Source organism: Oncorhynchus mykiss, chromosome 25 (assembly GCF_057628025.1).
Source record: "Oncorhynchus mykiss isolate SJ-2025 chromosome 25, ASM5762802v1, whole genome shotgun sequence".
NCBI lineage: Eukaryota > Metazoa > Chordata > Actinopteri > Salmoniformes > Salmonidae > Oncorhynchus > Oncorhynchus mykiss.
The window spans coordinates 50,156,987-50,181,885 of record NC_143046.1 but is presented as its reverse complement, the minus strand read 5'-3'; the positions used below and the strand labels follow the sequence as shown (position 1 = coordinate 50,181,885).

The window sequence follows — 24,899 nt, the reverse complement described above, 5'->3', positions numbered from 1 at the left end:
AGTTATATTTTGGTTTCATCTGACCATATGACATTCTCCCAATCTTCTTCTGGATCATCCAAACGCTCTCTAGCAAACTTCAGATGGGCCTGAACATGTACTGGCTTAAGCAGGGGGACACGTCTGGCACTGCAGGATTGGAGTCCCTGGCGGCGTAGTGTGTTACTGATGGTAGGCTTTGTTACTTTGGTCCCAGCTCTCTGCAGGTCATTCACTAGGGCCCCCCGTGTGGTTCTGGGATTTTTGCTCACTGTTCTTGTGATCATTTTGACCCAACGGGGTGAGATCTTGCGTGGAGCCCCAGATCGAGGGAGATTGCCATTTCCTAATAATTGCTCCCACAGTTGATTTATTCAAACCAAGCTGCTTACCTATTGCAGATTCAGTCTTCCTAGCCTGGTGCAGGTCTACAATTTTGTTTCTGGTGTCCTTTGACAGCTCTTTGGTGTTGTCCATAGTGGAGTTTGGAGTGTGACTGTTTGAGGTGGTGGTCTTTAATACTGATAACAAGTTCAAACAGGTGCCATTAATAAAGGTAATGAGTGGAGGACAGAGGAGCCTCTTAAAGAAGAAGTTACAGGTCTGTGAGAGCCAGAAATCTTGCTTGTTTGTAGGTGACCAAATACTTATTTTCCACCATAATTTGCAAATAAATTCATTAAAAATCCTGCAATGTGATTTTCTGGATTTTTTTTCCTCATTTTGTCTGTCATAGTTGAAGTGTACCTATGATGAAAATTGCAGGCCTCTCTCGTCTTTTTAAGAGAGAGAACTTGCACAATTGGTAGCTGACTAAATACTTTTTTGCCACACTGTATATGCTGCATTCCAAACACTTAAAAGACACACCCTATCCCCTCAGCCCTCAAATTAAGTGGACACCTCTGATGACATATCATGACGTCTGACAAGGGAGGAAGGAATGATTTTTAAATGGACCGCCCTTGGTTGGAAATTTGTTACTCATTCATCCCACGTTGACTGTGTTTTCAGTGGTTGCTTTATATGCGCTACAGTCAACTATGATTGCATTTCTACTTATATTAACTATATCATAATTAATATAGACCTACTGTATGATAGCTAACAGATTAATTAGCTAACCAAACAAAAACATCATTACATCATTATGAGACGTGTTTGTACATTAGTAGCACAATTTCTAACTCATTTACATTTGTTTTTACATTTGTTTGTACTTTCACAAATATGGCCATGGGGATTACCCCAAGGGCTGAGGGCTGTCTATTTTGTTTGAAACACAGCCCTTGTGACTAGCATAAGTCCATGACAGCGGTGAGTGATGGCAAGTGGGAATGACAAGTCAGTGGCATCATCTGCTGCTGAACAACACGGCTGCAGCATGTGGGTAGAGGAGTGATCTTCAAGAAAACTGCAGAAAAAAAGATCCGGTAAACCGCAAAGCACATGGGCATATCTACCTATCCCACTTGCACAGCTGCCAAACTGAGCAGAGACCGCTGCTAAGCAGAGAGAGCACTGTACAGATTGTGCAGTTGCTCTTGGCCAAATCAATTCCAGTAATTCATGAAATAATTACAAATTTACCCTAAAATGTCGCAACCCATAATTTAAGAAAGGCTGCCTTAGAGCCGTGTCACGTGAGGCAGCACGTCCACCTGGAGGTAGACTGCTGCCACAGACCTGTAGAGTTAGGTAGATATAGAAAAGTTAGTCACTCCATAATAATAAATCATTGACAATACAAAAACACAGGTTTTAAAATACACATTGTGGACCACTCAAAGAATTGTTTTGAGACACTAAAAGCAGTCATAGCATCTTGAGTAATCTATAATATAATATAATATATGGGGAATAGGGTGCCATTTGGGTATCAGCCATAACCTTCCAGACAGACACTCCATAGAAATAGCCCACTGCTTGTCATCCAGTACTAATGACTGGGGGTGGGACTAAGATATAATTAGTCCTTCTGGAAGATTAGACAGAGGATTGCATGGCATGCTTAATTTTGACACCTAAAATACAATTTCTACAAGTTTTCACCTAATTAGCATGTGACTTTTAGGATTGTCAATGACAGATCTATAGGTTTGTGAGTGACATTTTCAGATCTGTTAGGATTGTACAAGACCATTCAAAACAGATGCAATCTACATCTCTTGTTTTTTTTGATTTTCAACAAAGACCGTAAGACGGAGTTGAAGACATCTCCCCATTGTCACCACCATCATCATCACCAACATTATCATTGTCATTATCACCATTAGCATCATTATCTGTAATGATAAAAGATTGAGCGCCATGTAATTACGCCATCAAATCATTTGAATCCCTGAAAGGAAATAAAGACCCATTTGATGTAAGCACGGCTTTAATGGATATTTCACCGGAACCGCTGGTTTTCCCTCTGCCGCTCAACATCAGGACAGCTGTTCTGATAAATGAATTGAGAGGTGCTAGGTTACTTTCTAAATGTAATCCGTTAGTTACAAGTTACCTGTCCAAAATTGTAATCAGTAACGTAACTTTCGAATTCCCCAAACTCAGTAACGTAATCTGATTACATTCCGTAACTTTTACATTACTTTCCCTTTAAGAGGCATTAGATGAAGACAAAAATGTATGTTAGCAATTGAACGACATCTATTGCAGGATAAATCAACGTTAAAGTTTACATAGCTGGCCATATATGGATGTAAAATGTTACTCTATGGGTTGGTTATGTAGGCTTCTTCTAACCCATAGCTTTCTACTGCATAATATGATTAAATTACATCTTTACATTAAAATACAGATTCCAGTCATTCCAATAAATTCCCAAAAAATTTAACACTTTTTTGGTTACTACATGATTCCTTGTGTTATTTTATAGTTTTGATGTCTTCACTATGATTCTACAATGTATAAAATAGTCAAAATAAAGAAAAACCTTTGAATGAGTAGGTGTGTCCAAAATGTTTACTGGTACTGTATATATAATTTACAACTCAGAAAAATTGATTTAGCATCTACAGATTGCCCCTTAAAAGTGTGCAAGTTTGAGCATGTGTCCACTAGGCCTATGGATCTTTTTTTTTCAGCATGAATTAGGTCCGCATTATGCAGCTGTTGCAAGAGTGCATTTTTCACTGGCAGTCCACTGATTTCAAAATCAATAATTGATAGGCAGCTTAAACTTCTTGAATTCAACCATTATTGGGTTCATATACACATTTATATTTGTGAACAGCAATCAACAACAATCATAATCCATAAGGCGCAAATAGCTAAATGAGAGAGCAGCAGTGTGATTCACATCAATGTGCTATGTAGATATCAATAATAAATGATATCCGTATCGTCGTAGACTACACAACTGTTCATCCATACCTCCAAGCGTTTATTCAAGTTCGATAATCTTTGGATGCCAACAGCAGTCACACCACACATTGGAAGACATAGCTTGGACTGTAGCATACAAAAGCCTATTCCTGCTCTTTTCCAGCGATTCATCAAACACATTTGGTGTGTCATCATAGTGGTCTCTGACTTGTGGTCTCTGACTTGTGGTCAGACTCGCTTAGCTGGAACAAACTTAAACTTGCGCCTTATTTCAATGCTGATTTGAATGTCATTGAGAAAACAGAGAAGTGTAAATTTTTTCCGCAAACCTTCTTTCTGAATGTAAAAGTAATCTTCGAAGTAATCTAGTTTTTCAAAAGTATCTGTAATCTGATTACAATATTTTTGCTGGTACCATAATGGATTACAGTTATTGTTTTTTGTAATCCCTTCCGTGTAACCATTTACATGTAATACATGTAATCCGTTACTCCCTAACCCTGACCCGCATTAGGCCGGTGTTGTAACGGCTGTCGTGGGTTGAAAAAGGTGAAGAGGACCAAAGTGCAGCGTGGTACGTGTTCATGATGTATATTTATTTGAACTCAGAACACTTCGACCAAAATAACAAAAAATAGACCAACACCAAACAGTTCTGTCTGGTGCAGAGACAGAAAACAACTACCCACACCCATAGTGGGAAAAGGCTGCCTAAGTATGGTTCTCAATCAGAGACAACGATAACCAGCTGCCTCTGATTGGGAACCATACCAGGCCTAAACATAGAAACACAACACCTAGACATACAACATAGAATACCAACCCACATCACACCCTAACCAAACGAAAAATAGAAACATACAAAGCAATCTAGGGTCAGAGTGTGACAGGTGTGCTCAATAGAAGCTTTCATTAGTCACAAATGATCAGAAGCAAATTGGAACCTGAGCACCTGCAACTGATCCACCTTGTTTGCTAATCGTGAGATGCATAAACCATTGCACGTTGGCTTTATTTATCCTGTGGCAGTTTCGCTGAAGTGTAAAATCACCTTATATTAAATCAAATTGAATTTCATTTGTCACATGTTTCGTAAACATGTGTAGAATATCAGTGAAATGCTTACTTACTGGCCTTCTCAACAATTAAAGATATAAAAGAAAAATTAAAGAAAAAAATATATAGTGATACAAGGAATAAATAGAGTTAATAACTATGATGAGTACAAATAACATGGCTATATACAGGGAGTACCAGTATCGAGTCAATGTGCAGGGGTAAGAAGTAATTGAGGTAGCTTTGTACATACTGTAGTTAGGGTTGAAGTGACTAGGAAGCAGGATAGATAATAGACAGTAGCAGCAGCAGGTAGCCATTTAATTAGCCATTTAGCAGTGTTATGGCTTGGGGGTACAAGCTCAATCAGGGTCCTATTGGATCAAGACTTGGTGCACTGGTACCACGAGCCATGCAGTAGCAGAGAGAACAGTCTAGGGCTTGTACTGGGCCATACTTGCCACACTTTGTAGCGCCTTGTAGTCGGGTGCTTTGCAGTTGACTTACCGGTGATGCAGCGAGCCATGATGCTCTAAATGGTGCAACAGTATAACTTTTTGAGGGTCTGAGGGCCCATCCTAAATCTTTTCATCCTCCTGAGAGGGAAGAAGCATTGTCGTGCCCTCTTCAGAACTGTGTAGGTGTCTGTGGACCATGTTAATTCCTTAGTGATGTGGATCCGCTCCACTACAGACCCATGAGGGCGTGCTCGCCTCACAGTTTCCTGTAGTCTTCGATCAGCTCCTTTGCTAGGTTTACAGGATAAATGGATTATTATTGATACTATAGAGCAATGTATATCAAATCAAATTTATTTGTCACATACACATGGTTAGCAGATGTTAATGCGAGTGTAGCGGAATGCTTGTGCTTCTAGTTCCGACAATGCAGTAATAACCAACGAGTAATCTAACCTAACAATTCCAAAACGACTACCTTAAAGGGATAAAGAATATGTACATAAAGATACAGTATATGAATGAGTGATGGGACAGAACGGCATAGGCAAGATGCAGTAGATGGTATCGAGTACAGTATATACATATGAGATGAGTAAAATAGGGTATGTAAACAAAAGTGACAGTTTAAAGTGGCTAGTGATACATGTATTACATAAAGATGCAGTAGATGATAGAGTACAGTATATACATATGAGATGAGTAATGTAGGGTATGTAAACATTATGTTAAGTAGCATTGTTTAAAGTGGCTAGTGATATATTTTACATCAATTCCCATTATTAAAGTGGCTGGAGTTGAGTCAGTGTGTTAGCAGCAGCCACTCAATGTTAGTGGTGGCTGTTTAACAGTCTGATGACCTTGAGATAGAAGCTGTTTTTCAGTCTCTCGGTCCCTGCTTTAATGCACCTGTACTGACCTCGCCTTCTGGATGATAACGGGGTGAACAGGCAGTGGCTCGGGTGGTTGTTGTCCTTGATGATCTTTATGGCCTTCATGTGACATTGGGTGGTGTAGGTGTCCTGGAGGGCAGGTAGTTCTCCCCTGGTGATGTGTTGTGCATACCTCATTACCCTCTGGAGAGCCTTACGGTTGTGGGCGGAGCAGTTGCCGTACCAGGCGGTGATACAGCCCGACAGGATGCTCTCGATTGTGCATCTGTAGAAGTTTGTGAGTGCTTTTGGTGACAAGCCAAATTTCTTCAGCCTCCTGAGGTTGAAGAGGCACTGCTGCGTCTTCTTTACCACGCTGTCTGTGTGGGTGGACCAATTCAGTTTGTCCGTGATGTGTACTCCAAAGAACTTAAAAAAACTTACTACCCTCTCCACTACTGTCCCATTGATGTGGATAGGGGGTGCTCCCTCTGCTGTTTCCTGAAGTCCACAATCATCTCTTTGTTTTGTTGATGTTGAGTGTGAGGTTATTTTCCTGACACCACACTCCGAGGGCCCTCACCTCCTCCCTGTAGGCCGTCACGTCGTTGTTGGTAATCAAGCCTACCACTGTAGTGTCGTCCGCAAACTTGATGATTGAGTTGGAGGCGTGCATGGCCACGCAGTCGTGGGTGAACAGGGAGTACAGGAGAGGGCTCAGAACGCTCCCTTGTGGGGCCCCAGTGTTGAGGATCAGCGGGGTGGAGATGTTGTTACCTACCCTCCCCACCTGGGGGCGGCCCATCAGGAAGTCCAGTACCCAGTTGCACAGGGCGGGGTCTTGAGCTTGATGACAAGTTTGGAGGGTACTATGGTGTTAAATGCTGAGCTGTAGTTGATGAACAGCATTCTTATATAGGTATTCCTCTTGTCCAGATGGGTTATGGCAGTGTGCAGTGTGGTTGAGATTGCATCGTCTGTGGACCTATTTGGGCGGTAAGCAAATTGGAGTGGGTCTAGGGTGTCAGGTAGGGTGGAGGTGATATGGTCCTTGACTAGTCTCTCAAAGCACTTCATGATGACGGAAGTTACCTTATCTTTCTTGGGAACAGGGACAATGGTGGCCCTCTTGAAGCATGTGGGAACAGCAGCCAGCTGGTCTGCACATGCTCTGAGGGCGCGGCTGGGGATGCCGTCTGGGCCTGCAGCCTTGTGAGGGTTAACACGTTTAAATGTTTTACTCACGTCGGCTGCAGTGAAGGAGAGTCTGCAGGTTTTGGTTGTGGGCCGTGTCAGTGGCACTGTATTGTCCTCAAAGCGGGCAAAAAAGTTATTTAGTCTGCCTGGGAGCAAGACATCCTGGATTTCTTCCTTCGAAGTGTAATCATTGGGCTTACTGGAAATGTTACTGACTGGTTATTATAGTGACAGCCGGTATTGATTTAAGTGCCTATTGCTGCACTGCAAGGTACAGAGTCTATATTGTACAAAGACATGTTCCAGCAATCACAACTAGATAGCAATAATGATCCCTGTCGCCTGTCATTCAAGCCAAAGCTTCATTATAGACCGGACATAAGCATTTTCAGAGCAAGCTAGAGCAATGGCTGAGATGGTCCAAATAAAAGCAGTCAGCTACAGTATATCAGACTCTTACAGTATATCAGAGTCCTGTATCAATGACCATCAGCTACAGCATATCAGACTCTTACAGTATGTAAGAGTCCTGTATCAATGACCGTCAGCTACAGTATATCAGACACCTGTATCAATGACAGTCAGCTACAGTATATCAGACACCTGTATCAATGACAGTCAGCTACAGTGTATCAGACTCTTACAGTATGTAAGAGTCCTGTATCAATGACCGTCAGCTACAGTATATCAGACACCTGTATCAATGACAGTCAGCTACAGTATATCAGACACCTGTATCAATGACAGTCAGCTACAGTGTATCAGACTCTTACAGTATGTAAGAGTCCTGTATCAATGACCGTCAGCTACAGTATATCAGACACCTGTATCAATGACAGTCAGCTACAGTATATAAGATTCTTACAGTATATCAGAGTCCTGTATCAATGACAGTCAGCTACAGTATATCAGACGCCTGTATCAATGACCATCCGCTACAGTATATCAGAGTAATTTATCAATGACAGTCAGCTACAGTATATCAGACACCTGTATCAATGACAGTCCGCTACAGTATATACAGTGTCTTGCAAAAGTATTCGGCCCCCTTGAACTTTGCGACCTTTTGCCACATTTCAGGCTTCAAACATAAAGATATAAAACTGTATTTTTTTGTGAAGAATCAACAACAAGTGGGACACAATCATGAAGTGGAACGACATTTATTGGATATTTCAAACTTTTTTAACAAATCAAAAACTGAAAAATTGGGCTTGCAAAATTATTCAGCCCCCTTAAGTTAATACGTTGTAGCGCCACCTTTTGCTGCGATTACAGCTGTAAGTCGCTTGGGGTATGTCTCTATCAGTTTTGCACATCGAGAGACTGACATTTTTTCCCATTCCTCCTTGCAAAACAGCTCGAGCTCAGTGAGGTTGGATGGAGAGCATTTGTGAACAGCAGTTTTCAGTTCTTTCCACAGATTCTCGATTGGATTCAGGTCTGGACTTTGACTTGGCCATTCTAACACCTGGATATGTTTATTTTTGAACCATTCCATTGTAGATTTTGCTTTATGTTTTGGATCATTGTCTTGTTGGAAGACAAATCTCCGTCCCAGTCTCAGGTCTTTTGCAGACTCCATCATTCTTCCAGAATGGTCCTGTATTTGGCTCCATCGATCTTCCCATCAATTTTAACCATCTACCCTGTCCCTGCTGAAGAAAAGCAGGCCCAAACCATGATGCTGCCACCACCATGTTTGACAGTGGGGATGGTGTGTTCAGCTGTGTTGCTTTTACGCCAAACATAACGTTTTGCATTGTTCACAAAAAGTTAAATTTTGGTTTCATCTGACCAGAGCACCTTCTTCCACATGTTTGGTGTGTCTCCCAGGTGGCTTGTGGCAAACTTTAAACAACACTTTTTATGGATATCTTTAAGAAATGGCTTTCTTCTTGCCACTCTTCCATAAAGGCCAGATTTGTGCAATATATGACTGATTGTTGTCCTATGGACAGAGTCTCCCACCTCAGCTGTAGATCTCTGCAGTTCATCCAGAGTGATCATGGGCCTCTTGGCTGCATCTCTGATCAGTCTTCTCCTTGTATGAGCTGAAAGTTTAGAGGGACTTGGTAGATTTGCAGTGGTCTGATACTCCATCCATTTCAATATTATCACTTGCACAGTGCTCCTTGGGATGTTTAAAGCTTGGGAAATCTTTTGTATCCAAATCCGGCTTTAAACTTCTTCACAACAGTATCTCGGACCTGCCTGGTGTGTTCCTTGTTCTTCATGATGCTCTCTGCACTTTTAACGGACCTCTGAGACTATCACAGTGCAGGTGCATTTATACGGAGACTTGATTACACACAGGTGGATTGTATTTATCATCATTAGTCATTTAGGTCAACATTGGATCATTCAGAGATCCTCACTGAACTTCTGGAGAGAGTTTGCTGCACTGAAAGTAAAGGGGCTGAATAATTTTGCACGCCCAATTTTTCCGTTTTTGATTTGTTAAAAAAGTTTGAAATATCCAATAAATGTCGTTCCAATTCATGATTGTGTCCCACTTGTTGTTGTTTCTTCACAAAAAAATACAGTTTTATATCTTTATGTTTGAAGCCTGAAATGTGGCAAAAGGTCGCAAAGTTCAAGGGGGCCGAATACTTTCGCAAGGCACTGTAAGACTCTTACAGTATATCAGAGTCCTGTATCAATGACCGTCAGCTACAGTATATCAGACTCTTACAGTATATAAGAGTCCTGTATCAATGACAGTCCGCTACAGTATATAATACTCTTACAGTATATCAGAGTCCTGTATCAATGACAGTAAGCTACACTATATCAGACTCTTACAGTATATCAGGTTACTTTTACTTCATAACTCCAAAGTAACAATACCATACATTGCCACACTGGCACCATTTCATGACATTCTCGCAATGCATTGCACAACAGGTACATACTGTAATAACTAATTATAACCAGGGGCTCTATTCAATCTGTATTGGTGAAGCATTACAGATTGCGTGATAGAAATTTAGCAGTTTTTTCAACACATCGGCAGGACAGAACGGCAGCGTTGGGTATGCCGACATGGGCAGTGTTCACAATGAATGCAGTCTCCACTAACGCGGGAACATTGCCCTTAAATTTCATCATGCAGTACCGCTGAACTTCCGCAATATGGATTGAATAGAGCCTTAAATCAGACATAACATGTCATTGCCATAAAATGTTTTACTTAATCATATCAGCCGATTCTTGTAGTGCCTTTTTTTCTAGTAATTATGCAAATGACTAGGCACAAGATCTACAACAAACTGCTACTGTAGGTGTTGCACCCTCATGACATAAACCCTCTGATCTTTTATCCTACGCAATGTGTACAATAGGAAACAAGTTTAACCTTTGCTAATTAGGATCCCCTTGTACACCTAACTGTGGTCAGTTGATTGAACACAAGCGCTGATAATGCCAATCTCCTGCTGGCAAATAAGAGGTTCAAAAAGAGGCTTGAATCAATCTCCGTGATAGGCTCTTAAATGTGAGGATCTAGTGGGGAATGTCCTTTGTTGTATCTTCACACTTCATTTGACAATCAAACTCTCCCTTCATGCGCAAATTAACTTCAGACAGAAATCCAGTATGCCGAGATGAAAAGGTTTGCTTGAGGCAAAAGTGGTGGTTTCATGATCCCAAACATATCATACAGCTGTCTTGTCACAGAGGAAAGTGTTATTGTTTGGATGGGGGAACTATAGGGAGAGTTGAATCACTGCTTAACCATAAAAAAACATAACCCTAAAAACGTCATAATATCGAAACCCGAAGCAACTGAGCACTGACAACCCCCCCCCCCTAATTTGGGGAAATGTAATCCATTTGTATAACAATTGGTTAAATTAAATAAAAAGTGTTGCTGCTTGACAGAGTATTTCTTTGCAATCATTACCAATTTGACCCCATTTGGTGCTTGTTGGGTTATATTGTATTCTATTTACTTTGACGCTTTCAGTTCAGTGAATAAGGATAGTTCAATGAAATTGCATATTTATATATTAATCTACATTTTGGTTTTGTTAAACTAGCAATGTGTAGCCCATGTATCAAATGCTGTTGGGCCAAAAAGAGTATGTATGAAATGCCATAATATTTTTGGCCAGACAGTATCAGATAGATGGGCTACACACACACATTTCCTTTTCCTCTCCCTCAACGACGATGGCAGTATTATCAGCAGCACCTGTCATTTTACTAAAGAAATGCTTATTGTATCCCCCTTGCCTAGAGTCGAAGGGCCCGGGGCTGTTTTTCTACTAAGCTAACATGGAATTGTTTTACGGTGGTCATACCACCGATCATTTAACTAATTGATTTGTAATTTTAGGACCCCTGTAGGTCTAAAAAAAATGTTTTAATCTGCTACTAGCCTATGGAAACATATTGAATTACAGATTCATACATGGAAAAAAGATAGTCAAACATGTAATCAAAGGGAAGTATGTTTTGAAGTTTCTGTCCTATATCTGAGAGAAAAGAAAGCTCATATAATTAAATGTGTTTGTCATGGAATAACCCCTATACCTTTCATGTGAAAATGCCATATTCACTTCCATTAATTTTTCAGCAGGCACTGGGTTGGTTACCTTTTAGACGAGTCCTGTGACACTTGTGGGAGTTCTAGCGCAACACCAACGGGTTCGTGACAGTCTCAACTTTTCATAGAGTGGTCATATTAGTGTGTAGCACAATATGCTACAGACGTTTTCGCGATTTTCCGGATGTCTCCAGGTCTGACAAAATACGCTGTAGCTCGGCCACCTTCCACTGCAGATGCGGAAGATTATAATAAGTGAGCAGCTCATGAGGCCCCCTGATGATGTGAGGACCGAGACAAATGCCTCTTCTACCTAATGGGAAATCTGCCAGTGGCTTGCTAGTTGTCTGAGTGCCAAATACACAAATGTTACATTTCAAGCTCCAACAGTGCAGCAATATTTAGCAATACAATAACAATACACATGTAACATTTTTTATATTTTTTTAAGAACAAGAAATTAGACATACAAATAACACTGATGTCCAGATGATTTCCCCCAAAACAGTGCAGGCACGTAACAAGTATTTAATCGCAAGGAATATTTCATAGGTTGTCTTCTTAACAGCAGCAACAAACATTTGAGAGAATGGTTAAGCGCACACATGGTTGTTGACACGATAGCTTATAAGGTGTCTTATATTTGGGCTTTTTGCAACATAAAAAAAATTATCCAGTACATGTTAGTTTGCTAAGCTTGCTTTGTGTGATGGGTAATTTATGAAGACTTGTGCCTGAATACCTGGCAAATGTCCTGGGTGCAATACCCCTTGAGTGCATCAAGGGGTATTGGGGGTGTATACCTTCTAGAGGTCGACCGACTAATCGGAATGGCCTATTAATTAGGGCCGATTTCAAGTTTTCATAACAATCGGAAATCGTTATTTTTGGACACAGATAAAAAAATAAAATAAATGTACACCTTTATTTAACTAGGCAAGTCAGTTAAGAACACATTCTTAATTTCAATGACGGCCTAGGAACGGTGGGTTAACTGCCTCGTTCAGGGGCAGAACGACAGATTTTCACCTTGTCAGCTCGGGGGATTTAATCTTGCAACCTTACAGTTAACTAGTCCAACGCTCTAATCACCTGCTTCACATAGCACTCCACGAGAAGACTGCCTGTTACGCAAATGCAGTAAGTCAAAAGTAAGTTGCTAGCTAGCATTAAACTTCCTATAAAAAACAATCAATCACTAGTTAACTACACATGGTTGATGATATTACTAGTTTATCTAGTGTGTCCTGCTTTGCATATAATTGATGCGGTGCGTATCGTTGCTCCAATGTGTACCTAACTATGTACATGAATGCCTTTCTTAAAATCAATACACAGAAGTATATATTTTTAAACATGCACATTTAGCTAAAAGAAATCCAGGTTAGCAGGCAATATTAACCAGGTGAAATTGTGTCACTTTTCTTGCGTTCATTGCACGCAGAGTCAGTGTATATGCAACAGTTTGGGCCGCCTAAATTACCAGAATTTTACGTAATTATGACATAACATTGAAGGTTGTGCAATGTAACAGGAATATTTAGATGCCACCCCGGTTCCGTATTTCACTGAAAGAATAAACGTCTTGTTTTCGAGATGATAGTTTCCGGAATCGACCATATTAGTGACCTAAGGCTCGTATTTCTGCGTGTTATGATGTTTTAACTAAGTCTATGATTTGATAGAGCAGTCTGACTGAGCGGTGGTAGGCAGCAGCAGGCTCGTAAGTATTCATTCAAACAGCGCTGTCGTGCGTTTTGCCAGCAGCTCTTCGTTGTGCGTCAAGCATTGCGCTGTTTATGACTTCAAGCCTATCAACTCCCGAGATTAGGCTCGTGTAACCAATGTGAAATGGCTAGCTAGTTTGCGGGGTGCTCGCTAACAGTGTTTCAAACGTCACTCGCTCTGAGACTTGGAGTAGTTGTTCCCCTTGCTCTGCATGGGTATTTCTGCTTCGAGGGTGGATGTTGTCGATGTGTTCCTGGATCGAGCCCAGGGAGGAGTGAGGAGAGGGACGGAAGCTATACTGTTACACTGGCAATACTAAAGTGCCTATAAAAGAACATCCAATAGTCAAAGGTTAATGAAATACAAATGGTATAGAGAGAAATAGTCCTATAATTCCTAGAATAACTACAACCTAAAACTTCTTACCTGGGAATGTTGAAGACTCATGTTAAAAGGAACCACCAGCTTTCATATGTTCTCATGTTCTGAGCAAGGAACTTAAACATTAGCTTTCTTACATGGCACATATTGCACTTTTACTTTCTTCTCCAACACTTTGTTTTTGCATTATTTAATCCAAATTTGACATGTTTCATTATTTATTTGAGGCTAAATTGATTTTTTTTATATATTATATTAAGTTGAAATAAGTGTTCATTCAGTATTGTTGTAATTGTCATTATTACAAATAAATAAAAATAGGCAGATTAATTGGTATCGTCTTGTTTTGGTCCTCCAATAAATCGGTATCGGTATTGGCGTTGAAAAATCCTAATCGGTCGACCTCTAATACCTTCCCATTAATCGTAGTAACATTCCAGGAATTGAGGGTGGAGGGGCTCTGAAATTTTGGAATGCTCTTAATTAACCTTTTACTGCAGTGGGCTAAATCAGGGTCACACAGAGTGTTTCTTGGTAGTTTTAAACAAATCTACTTTTGTTTCAAAGTATACACCTCACACACATGGCTATGGGCTTAAACATAAGACACATGTACCATGTCAGATAACAGGAGGTTGGTGGCACCTTAAATGGGGAGGACCGGCTCGTGGTAATAGCTGGAGCAAAATTAGTGGAATGGTATCAAATACATCAAACACATGGTTTGATGCCCTTCCATTGGCGCCGTTCCAGACATTGTGAGCCGTCCTCCCCTTAGCAACCTCAACAGTGTCAGATAAAATGTAATACATTTTAACTCTACTTTACAGTATGAGTTTGCATCCCAATATTACATCACAGAAGACTGAAATGTAACAAAACCAATGTTCGGTGGGTTTTTTGAAATAATGTTTATTAATTTTGAAATTATTAAATTTTTAACTAATATTCCACCCATGAGGCCACGAGGTCATTTGACTGCAGGAAAGCCTGCTGGAAGTCAGACCGCTAAGCGGAGAGTCAGGAATTCCTGATGGATATCAATACAGCTCCTTTGTGTTGAACTGGAGGTACAAATCCGAGAATGGCTCTGACGTTTTGCTGTTTGACTTTGACCAGCATTTAAATGACCCATCACGGCCGGACAGCAAATCAATTTATTAGGCAGTAATGTATGTAACCAGAGGTCAATCTTTTGTCTCATCTACAAACATGCATTTTCACAGTTGTGATGAGTTTGTGTGTGTGTAGTGTTGTTATTCCATCGTGTTCTGCCTCAGAACCCCTGTGATCACAGCTCTAGAGCCCCAAAGGCTGTGTGTATCATGTACAGTGCCTTGCGAAAGTATTCGGCCCCCTTGAACTTTGCAACCTTTTGCCACATTTCAGGCGTCAAACATAAAGATATAAAACTGTATTTTTTTGTGAAGAATCAACAACAAGTGGGACACAATCATGAAGTGGAACGACATTTATTGGATATTTCAAACTTTTTTAACAAATCAAAAACTGAAAAAATTGGGCGTGCAAAATTATTCAGCCCCCTTAAGTTAATACTTTGTAGAGCCACCTTTTGCTGCGATTACAGCTGTAAGTCGCTTGGGGTATGTCTCTATCAGTTTTGCACATCGAGAGACTGACATTTTTTCCCATTCCTCCTTGCAAAACAGCTCGAGCTCAGTGAGGTTGGATGGAGAGCATTTGTGAACAGCAGTTTTCAGTTCTTTCCACAAATTCTCGATTGGATTCAGGTCTGGACTTTGACTTGGCCATTCTAACACCTGGATATGTTTATTTTTGAACCATTCCATTGTAGATTTTGCTTTATGTTTTGGATCATTGTCTTGTTGGAAGACAAATCTCCGTCCCAGTCTCAGGTCTTTTGCAGACTCCATCAGGTTTTCTTCCAGAATGGTCCTGTATTTGGCTCCATCGATCTTCCCATCAATTTTAACCATCTACCCTGTCCCTGCTGAAGAAAAGCAGGCCCAAACCATGATGCTGCCACCACCATGTTTGACAGTGGGGATGGTGTGTTCAGCTGTGTTGCTTTTACGCCAAACATAACGTTTTGCATTGTTGCCAAAAAGTTCAATTTTGGTTTCATCTGACCAGAGCACCTTCTTCCACATGTTTGGTGTGTCTCCCAGGTGGCTTGTGGCAAACTTTAAACAACACTTTTTATGGATATCTTTAAGAAATTGCTTTCTTCTTGCCACTCTTCCATAAAGGCCAGATTTGTGCAATATACGACTGATTGTTGTCCTATGGACAGAGTCTCCCACCTCAGCTGTAGATCTCTGCAGTTCATCCAGAGTGATCATGGGCCTCTTGGCTGCATCTCTGATCAGTCTTCTCCTTATATGAGCTGAAAGTTTAGAGGGACGGCCAGGTCTTGGTAGATTTGCAGTGGTCTGATACTCCTTCCATTTCAATATTATCGCTTGCACAGTGCTCCTTGGGATGTTTAAAGCTTGGGAAATCTTTTGTATCCAAATCCGGCTTTAAACTTCTTCACAACAGTATCTCGGACCTGCCTGGTGTGTTCCTTGTTCTTCATGATGCTCTCTGCACTTTTGACGGACCTCTGAGACTATCACAGTGCAGGTGCATTTATACGGAGACTTGATTACACACAGGTGGATTGTATTTATCATCATTAGTCATTTAGGTCAACATTGGATCATTCAGAGATCCTCACTGAACTTCTGGAGAGAGTTTGCTGCACTGAAAGTAAAGGGGCTGAATAATTTTGCACGCCCAATTTTTCAGTTTTTGATTTGTTAAAAAAGTTTGAAATATCCAATAAATGTCGTTCCACTTCATGATTGTGTCCCACTTGTTGTTGATTCTTCACAAAAAAATACAGTTTTATATCTTTATGTTTGAAGCCTGAAATGTGGCAAAAGGTCGCAAAGTTCAAGGGGTCCGAATACTTTCGCAAGGCACTGTATGTATGTTTGTGTGTGTGTGATCACAGCTCCAGAAAGGCTGTGTGTCTATTTTGTATGTGAGTGGGTGTTTAGGTGGCAGGCTTTTACTATGTGCAGTTCAAGCCTCATTGATCAATCTATGGAGCACTTGTGGGTCTTTTTTAAAAGAGGGGGGTGTCACAGTTTGCCTGATGGAAGTTTGGTGAAGCTATAGTGAGCTCCATCGAGTCTGTTGCAGAGTAGGCTGTGGGGGAGGAGGGGTTGATCCTCCGAACATCACTTCATAAATAATGCTTTGAATAATGCAGTCAGATAGAGCTGGTTGATATGGACTGAAGGGACGTGGTAAAAATAGAAAGAACATTTATTATAATGGCCATGCTGGCCTTATTGAGGGGTCCGATGAGCCTAATAGAGGGTATGGAGGGAGAGTGGCAAAGAGGAAAAATCAGATCTGTAACTGCACTCACATTAATGTGCAAATCTATGGTACACATGAGTGCATTGGTGTCTCTGCATGAGTCTCTTAATACTGCACTATCTATATAAAATGTTGCTCTAATATAAACACAGGATTATAATTCAAGCTAAGGGCTAGGGACTGGAGAGATCAGCCTCCACTCTGAAGGTGCAAATGCACTGTGCTCGCTGGCTTATAAATTTCGTGCTGTGCTTTCTATCAATCTCCCCTTTAGTGTTAATTTGAAATTAGAGGATTTTGGTTTGCTGGGCTTCTTCTAAGGGTACAGTGTATTGAACGATGCACTTCAGTCATGGGTCATTCCAACTTACAAAGCACAAGAAAGAGGATTTCTACACCCACTCAGAATATTTCTGTAGTTACTAACTGTTGCAATTAGCATTCCTATAACATTATTTTGTTGAAATACAGTTTGATCTCTGAGAAATTAAGCTAATTGATTGCGCCACAATTGGCCATATTAATTTATAGTACCCAACATCCGATTTGGACCACACTTCTTCCTACCAATATGTATGTTTTTTTGTTTGTCAAAAGCCACCCACTGACCCCCCACACCCCAAGCCAATCCCACCCCAACAACCAGTATATAGTAGAGCGGACAGGCTTGAATTGTGAGGATGACCACACAATTTATTTTCATCCTGATCCAAATCTATTGGTTTTCTACCAAAAGTTGCAAAGAAAACCTTATTATCTATTTAATAAACACAAGAGACCAGCAAAATGTATAAAAGAGCATAGTGGTATAGCAGGAACAGTGGCAAATAGTGGTCAAAACCTGGTACGTTTAGACTACTTTATGGTAAGTAATACAAGTGACTTTAATTACAAACGTATCTGAACGGGGGGGGGGGGATGTCACCAGATTCACAGGGAATACATGAGATAGTATGAAGAAGCAATATTCCAAGCCACAGCTTCATACTACTTGTCAAACAGAGCACTGATACTGTATACTGTTGTTGGGGTGGAATGGGCCTTGGGTGTGGGAGTCTGTGGGTGGCTTTTGACCATTTTGGGGGATTTTTTTATGTTTTACTCATTGGTAGGAAGAAGTTTGTTCCAAATTGGGTACTATTTGGGTATTATTTGTATTGAATATTATCTGAATCCTATCAAATAAAATTGCACATTTGGGTTCAATCAATTAGCTTACTATCTCAGAGATTAAATTTAAACAAAATTGTATTTTCTGAATGCCAATCGGAATGCCAACCCATTTCTAACTACAGAAACAATGTCAGAACAATCTGAGATGGTGGTTGTCATAGCTTGCTGAAATTACATGGATACACTCTTCCTACTGTGAGTACTGAGGGGAGAGATGTAGAGAAAGAACACAAGACAGACAAGAGAGGAAAATAAACACAAAAAAGGCAGAGAGAAAGAAACACAACAATGACAAAGAAAAAAGAAAGACCCGTGCCAGGTCTTAATTACTTTGCACCTCTCCAACTGTCAAACTACCGTCACATCTCCTGTTTAGCATTAGACCACAAATTGGTCACAAACCAATTCACCTCCAAGTTTCAGGGGTTAAAGAAAGTCCTAAAAACGTGTCCTTAGGTAATTACAACAGCTATTATTGTTCTATACCCAACTCTTTCGGGCCCCACTAATGCTGTAGTTTCTGGAGTTTTGACTAAAGGACTGAACTTGTATTTATTTTCGCAAATATCCCTCGGTACTCCAAGGGAATGCTGTTCTTAGGATTCTTCAGTGATAGAACTGGGGTAGAAACATTAGGAGCCCATCCCATCCCTTCATTGACGTTTGGAGAAGTACTTTTTTCACAAAAAAATCCACCTTTATGATAAATTATTGCAATCTATCATCGCATTTGCAGACTAATGTAAGACAGCTTACTGTTCCTGATGAGTAGATTGGATGGTCATAATTAAGGCTAACATAACCTACTCACTGCAAAAAAAACATCGGAACAATGCCTGCCTTCTCGTTTCTTGCTCAGCCCCAGCTAGAGGATTTTTTAGTTGTCGTTGTAGTGTCTGGAAAACATTTGACCTTTAATAAACAGATTTCATGCAATTCTACAATGCTTTACATGACTGGAGACATTAGCCAAATCTTTCATACCACAAAAATGACAGGGTAATGACAAACAAAAACATCCTCCTCTTGAGTGCAAACATCTAATCTAGGCCTACAAGAAGGGGAGATACAAAGCCGTTGTACAATTACTATCTCGTCTTGAGGACTAAATTTGTATCCTAAAAAAAAAACCTTCCAGTGGCACTGACTCACCCAATGCTAAAGACATTGAATATGCACCAATGCTCTCCGCTAAGTGCCAATAAAAAGGCTACTGTTGATAACTAAAGACTTTCGTGATTCAAAAGGAGAGATTGTTTTTGAAGAAATCCAAAAATAATCAAACTTTATTATTAATTATTACAATAATGGAGATGGTCAAAGACCACCTTAAGTGATCACCGAGAGACCAAATAGGCAGGGCTAGGTTACAACTCTTCCTAATCCTCCTGAGTCTCCATGACAAAGAACAGATATGTAAAAAATATGCAAGGGTACATTGTGCTCTCACGCAACAGACTACAAGATTTACATGGTGCCAAATGTCTGTCTCTAGGTCATTTACTAATAGTTTATACAGAAATACTAATGTAACATAGGACACTAGGTCCTTTCCTCAAATGATGAGGTCCAGTGTCCATCTGCGATGTGGGAGAAATAAACTAGAGGGAGGGTTTGCCTGGCACCTGCAGACAGAACAATATTTCACACAGACACTAATCATTGAATGGAATGCAGTCTTTAGGTTTTATCACCAAGACATTGTAAATCAAATGTCAGCATTAAGCCTCAGAGGCTCCTCAGAAGAATAGACGTGTGAAAGTACTAATATAAAAATATATTCTAAATATAAAGTAATGTGAATAATATAATGTTGTAATTTCCACCACAAGAGAGTTTCTTTGTCTTCTCTTTTGTGTTTTTTTGCATTTTGAAATATTGCGATAGGCCTATGCCTATTTTTTTTGCTTTTCACTGACAGCCGGACAGAAGTAATTACATAATTTTGGCAAATGTTATTCAATTTACTTTCTATTAGACGAGCTGCCTATGCTTGATCCTTCAACCTTCACCTCAATGTTGTAGAGAACAAAGGTATCTAGAGATTTGGGATTCAAATAACAAATAACATTACCCACTGTGATCTCCCTTCAAAGCGTCTGTGTCTGGTGTAAAAACAACATCTGTCAATTCGACTACTTAGCCGCATGAGTTGAGATGAATCAATGGCGCATTATCAGAGCATGCAGACACACCACAGGACGATTTCAGCACACTAACTCCTCAATCTTTCCTATCCAATAAAAATGAAACAATAAGAATGGAGTGAGATTTCCCCACTCGTTTAAAAAAAGTGTCCTTTAACCACTTTCAACTATTCATCCCTCTCTCGCCTGTCCCCCTCCCTTCATGTGTATCTGAATAAGCAATTGAAAAGATTGGTGAATGTAATTCCGTTCTCCTTGGGGGAAAAAAAAACGATATGTTTGTCATGTTGCATTATCATGACCGTGTCTTATGCGTCTTTCTTCAAGGTGAGTTGCTGGTGGGTCGAGCCGGACTGGGTGTCCCACGAGGTTACTGGAACTTCTCCTGGCTGGCCGAGGATGAGCTAAACTCCCCCAAGGCCGTAGCGCCAACGTCAGGTGAGCATCTAGTTAGCGTTTTGTTGTCAGAGCCTCTAAGATTAACTGACAGGCCCCATCACTCTTTGTCCCAAAAAGATGGCGCTCTCTTTATGTGATGTGGCGCTTGCCGTCAGCTCTCCAACAACATCCATAACCATCTCAGTCTCGTTCGTCCTTCGCCCTCTGCGGTTTTGTTTTTCACCATCCCTGGCACATTTAACAATTAGCAGCCTCTGGGATGTTCTTTCTTGAAGTCTCTGAATTTGAACTGAAACAAGTTTAACTGAAGTGTAACTTAAAACCAGTGTTAGTGTTTCAAGTGTTACTAAAACAAGGAAATACTCTGAAACAAGTTCTACTGAAACAAGTGTTACTGAAACTCAGGTGCAATACATGGATATACACTGAGTATACAAAAAAATTAGGAACACTTTCTATGACAGACTGACCAGGTGAATCCATGTGAAAGCTATGATCCCTTATGAATTTCACCTGCTAAATCCACTTCAATCAGTGTAGATGAAGGGAAGGAGACATGTTAAAGTATTTTTAAGCCTTGACACAAATGAGACATGGGCTGTGTATGTGTGCCATTCAGAGGGCGAATGGGCAAGAGAAAATATTTAAGTGCCTTTGAATGGGGTATGGTAGTAAGTGCCAGGCACACCGGTTTGTGTCAAGAGCTGCAACACTATTGGGTTTTTCGCGCTCGTCAGTTTTCCTTGTGTATCAAGAATGGTCCACCACCCAAAGGGCATCCAACCAATTTGACACAACTGTGGGAAGCATTTTGAGTCAAAATGGGGAAGCATACCTGCAAGCATCCTCGTAGAGCTTGACACCTTGTAGAGCCCATACCCCGACGAATTGAGGCTGTGATGAGGGCAAAATGGGGGGGTGCAACTCAATATTAGGAAGTTGTTCTTAATCTTTTCTACACTCAGTGTATGTCTGTCTATATATCCATTATAGCTTGGCTTCTTACAGCACATTCAAATCACTGGGACTCCAAGGGTTCAGCCAGGTTGAACTTTCACCCTCGCGGACCCTCAGAGGTCAGAGGTGGTTTTGTAAGTGATAATTCAGAGATGGCTGGCACTAAACTGACACCGCATACTGTTTATGAAGCGCTTCCCTCCCTGTGACTCCCAGGAACTTTGGCTCAACCACCTGTAATTGGCAGCTACGAGACACTAATTGGTGTCACTCTAAAACGGGGCTCCATTTTGATTTAGAGGGAACTGGCCCGTCGGCCCGAAACGAGCGCCACCCGTGTGTGCTGTCATTCTATATGGGATGACAGAAATGTCCCTCACCCAGTGACGTCCACTCACTCACCCCCAGAAAAAGGAGGGGGGGGGGGGGGTGTGTTTCTAATTAGCACTGTGCCTTCGAGATTGATGAATCAGGATAGTTAGCTGGCAATGAGAAAGACAACATCTAGACATGAAGCGCAAATGACCAAAACAGCTCGGGAATGAAACAGAACCAAAACAGCTCGGAGAATGCTTCCGCAAATAAGGCCCTTGTGGGTTGAGGGAAATCAAATCTTAATGGTGACCAACATATAGTAGTTGACTCTCACTAGAATGTTATGTGTGATGACAATGTGTATGGGTTTGGCAAATGTTCAGTTGCAAAAAACAGGAGGCGATTGTGAGATACATGAGCCTTAATACAAAAAGTAATAAAAGCCCATCTTCAAAAATAATATATGAGAAGAAGTGCTAGGATCAGGTCCCCCCTGGCCATATAATCTTATGATGATCTAAAAGGCAAAACTGACCCTTTATCAGCACTCATCCTCTGACTCTGAATACGGCCCCAGAGCTTTAACCATGACCAGAACACTTAACATCTTTGGCAAACCTATTGCATGGTTGAAAGCATTGTCGCATGGGGTACTGTTGAGCGCAAACAAACAGTGCCTTCTGTTTGCTATTCCGAACCAATACTGTACCTACAAGACGAACTATAATGTCAGTTCGGTGAGGAAACAGGCAGGGGTGCACAGTGCTGATAGGGGCAGGCTGGAGAGTGGAGCCGAGTGGAGGGAGGAAGGGAATGGAAGAGGGTGGTGGCCGGTGAGCACTACTGTGCTTCTGCAGGCCTGGTGATAGATCTTAGCTGTCTCCACAGCATCTGCTTGGCGCTGGCATTTATTATGGCCACTTTCCACCAGAAGCATGGGCAACCGCCCCCCCCCCTCCTTCCTTCCTTTCACTTTCGCCCTCTCTCTTTTCCTACTTCAGCGCTCTCTCTCCAACTCTTTCCAGATCGAGATGATTGTCCCGATTCAGCCAATGATTGCCAGTGATGAGACAGACCCAAATGGACACTTGTGGAGTGGTCCACTATAAGGGGGGGGGGGGGGAACTCATCGTATGTAGTGGGATTCTCAGTTCTTGAAGAGTCACAATTTGAGCCACAACATCTGGTTGGATGTTTGACAGTGGGAATTTATGGAGACTTACAGACAGAGGAGCTTCCAGCGAGCTTCAAGCGGTGCCACTGTGTCAACACCTGTCAAGTACGGTTGAATGATCAATACCTGGTGTTGCGAGAATGAAACACCATCCTCTGATCATCATCCAACCTCTTTGTTAATAGTTGACCATTCATCCTCCCTTGTGTCTTTACCTTTTCTCTCTCTCTCTCTCTCTCCCCAACCTGCCCAAATCGTTTCCCCTCATCTACTACAACCCTAGGTTGAGGCCACGCATCCAGGCAGTCGCCTCGGTAATAAATTGAGAGCAAGATGGGTTTTTGATGGAAATCAATCTTCAGGTAGAAAAAAATAGAGCAAGGACCAGATGATTACCATAAATGTTTGTTCCCCCAGTGCGGCTGTCTGATCATTTACGCTTTATTTCATTTATCCTATCCACATCTTGTATTGTCTCCTCTGTCTGTCAAAGAGGACTCACTACTCATCTATTCATCTGTCTGTCTGCCTGTATATATATTTGACAGTGTGGCTCCATCTCAGAGGACAGTGAATGAGTTTACCCTAGAGGAACCAGGCCATAAAAAAGTGGAATCGAGACATAAAAGCTGGAGCCCACAAGCGATTCAGTAGTAATCAAGAACAAACATATTCATCATCCCAGTTAAATAATTCACAAGCACATTTGTCAAATCGTTTTCAGGATGCATCGGGCACTGTCGAATGCAAATACATGAAGTGTTTTTCGATTTGAGAAAAATGTGCGTTTGATGCCTGGCTCAAATGTAGCAATTTAATTTGTATTCTAAATCAAGATAGCCACCTTTGGTATGATTCTAAACAACCCCTGACTCTGAAAAGCAGCAAGAGTGTTCAATTTCAGTTACCCTTAATAAATGGGGTCAGGGTCATTGTGTCATGAATGGGTTATTAAGCAATCAGGAACCTTTTTAACACAGCCAAATGCAGTAGGAATGTGGGGTAGGTGCATAATAAGAAAAGGGTTTGAGGGAAATGACTAACTGGTGTCTCCAAGTGGCGACACACACCTCTTGAAAGTGTGCACAGTTCCTAAGTCATTTCAGTAAACATTTATGACTCAAAGAAGAGTCTTTGAGGGCCTCCCGAGTGGTGCAGTGTCTCGGCTTGTTGGGTCATGTTTCGGAGGACGCATGGCTCTCGACCTTCGCCTCTCCCGAGTCCATACGGGAGTTGCAGCGATGGGATAAGACTAACTACCAATTGGATATCACGCAATTGGGGAGACAAGGGGTAAATAGTTTTTTTTTAAAGTCTTCAACGTTAAGGTGATTTAAACATGTTCTTTTGCTCTCATAGCTGTGCCTTTGAGGAACTAAAACAAGCACACTTAAACTTAAAAAAGGTCCCTTTTTCAGGACCCGGTCTTTCAAAGATAACTCGTAAAAATCTAAATAACTTCACAGATCTTCATTGTACAGTGGGGCAAAAAAGTATTTGGTCAGACACCAATTGGTCAAGTTCTCCCACTTAAAAATATGAGGGAGGCCTGTAATTTTCATCATAGGTACACTTCAACTATGACAGACAAAATGAGAAAAGAAATCCAGAAAATCACAATCACAAAATCACAATTTTTAATGAATTTATTTGCAAATTATGGTGGAAAATAAGTATTTGGTCACCTACAAACAAGCAAGATTTTTGGCTGTCATAGACCTGTAACTTCTTCTTTAAGAGGCTCCCCTGTCCTCCGTGTTTGGAGGACAAAGAATGCTGAGTTGCATCCAGAGAACACCATACCTACTGTGAAGCATGGGGGTGGAAACA

At 41.0% G+C, this 24,899-nt stretch overlaps 1 protein-coding gene across 1 annotated transcript in view; it reads left to right on the top strand.

The window, feature by feature from the left end:
• The window catches only part of alk (ALK receptor tyrosine kinase), a 698,893-nt gene that overhangs the window by 209,049 nt on the left and 464,945 nt on the right, over window positions 1-24,899 (top strand). The window contains exon 2 of the mRNA XM_090220448.1: window positions 20,552-20,662. Within this exon, the coding sequence (XP_090076574.1) occupies window positions 20,552-20,662 (111 nt within the window). The remainder of the gene's footprint in view (window positions 1-20,551; window positions 20,663-24,899) is intronic.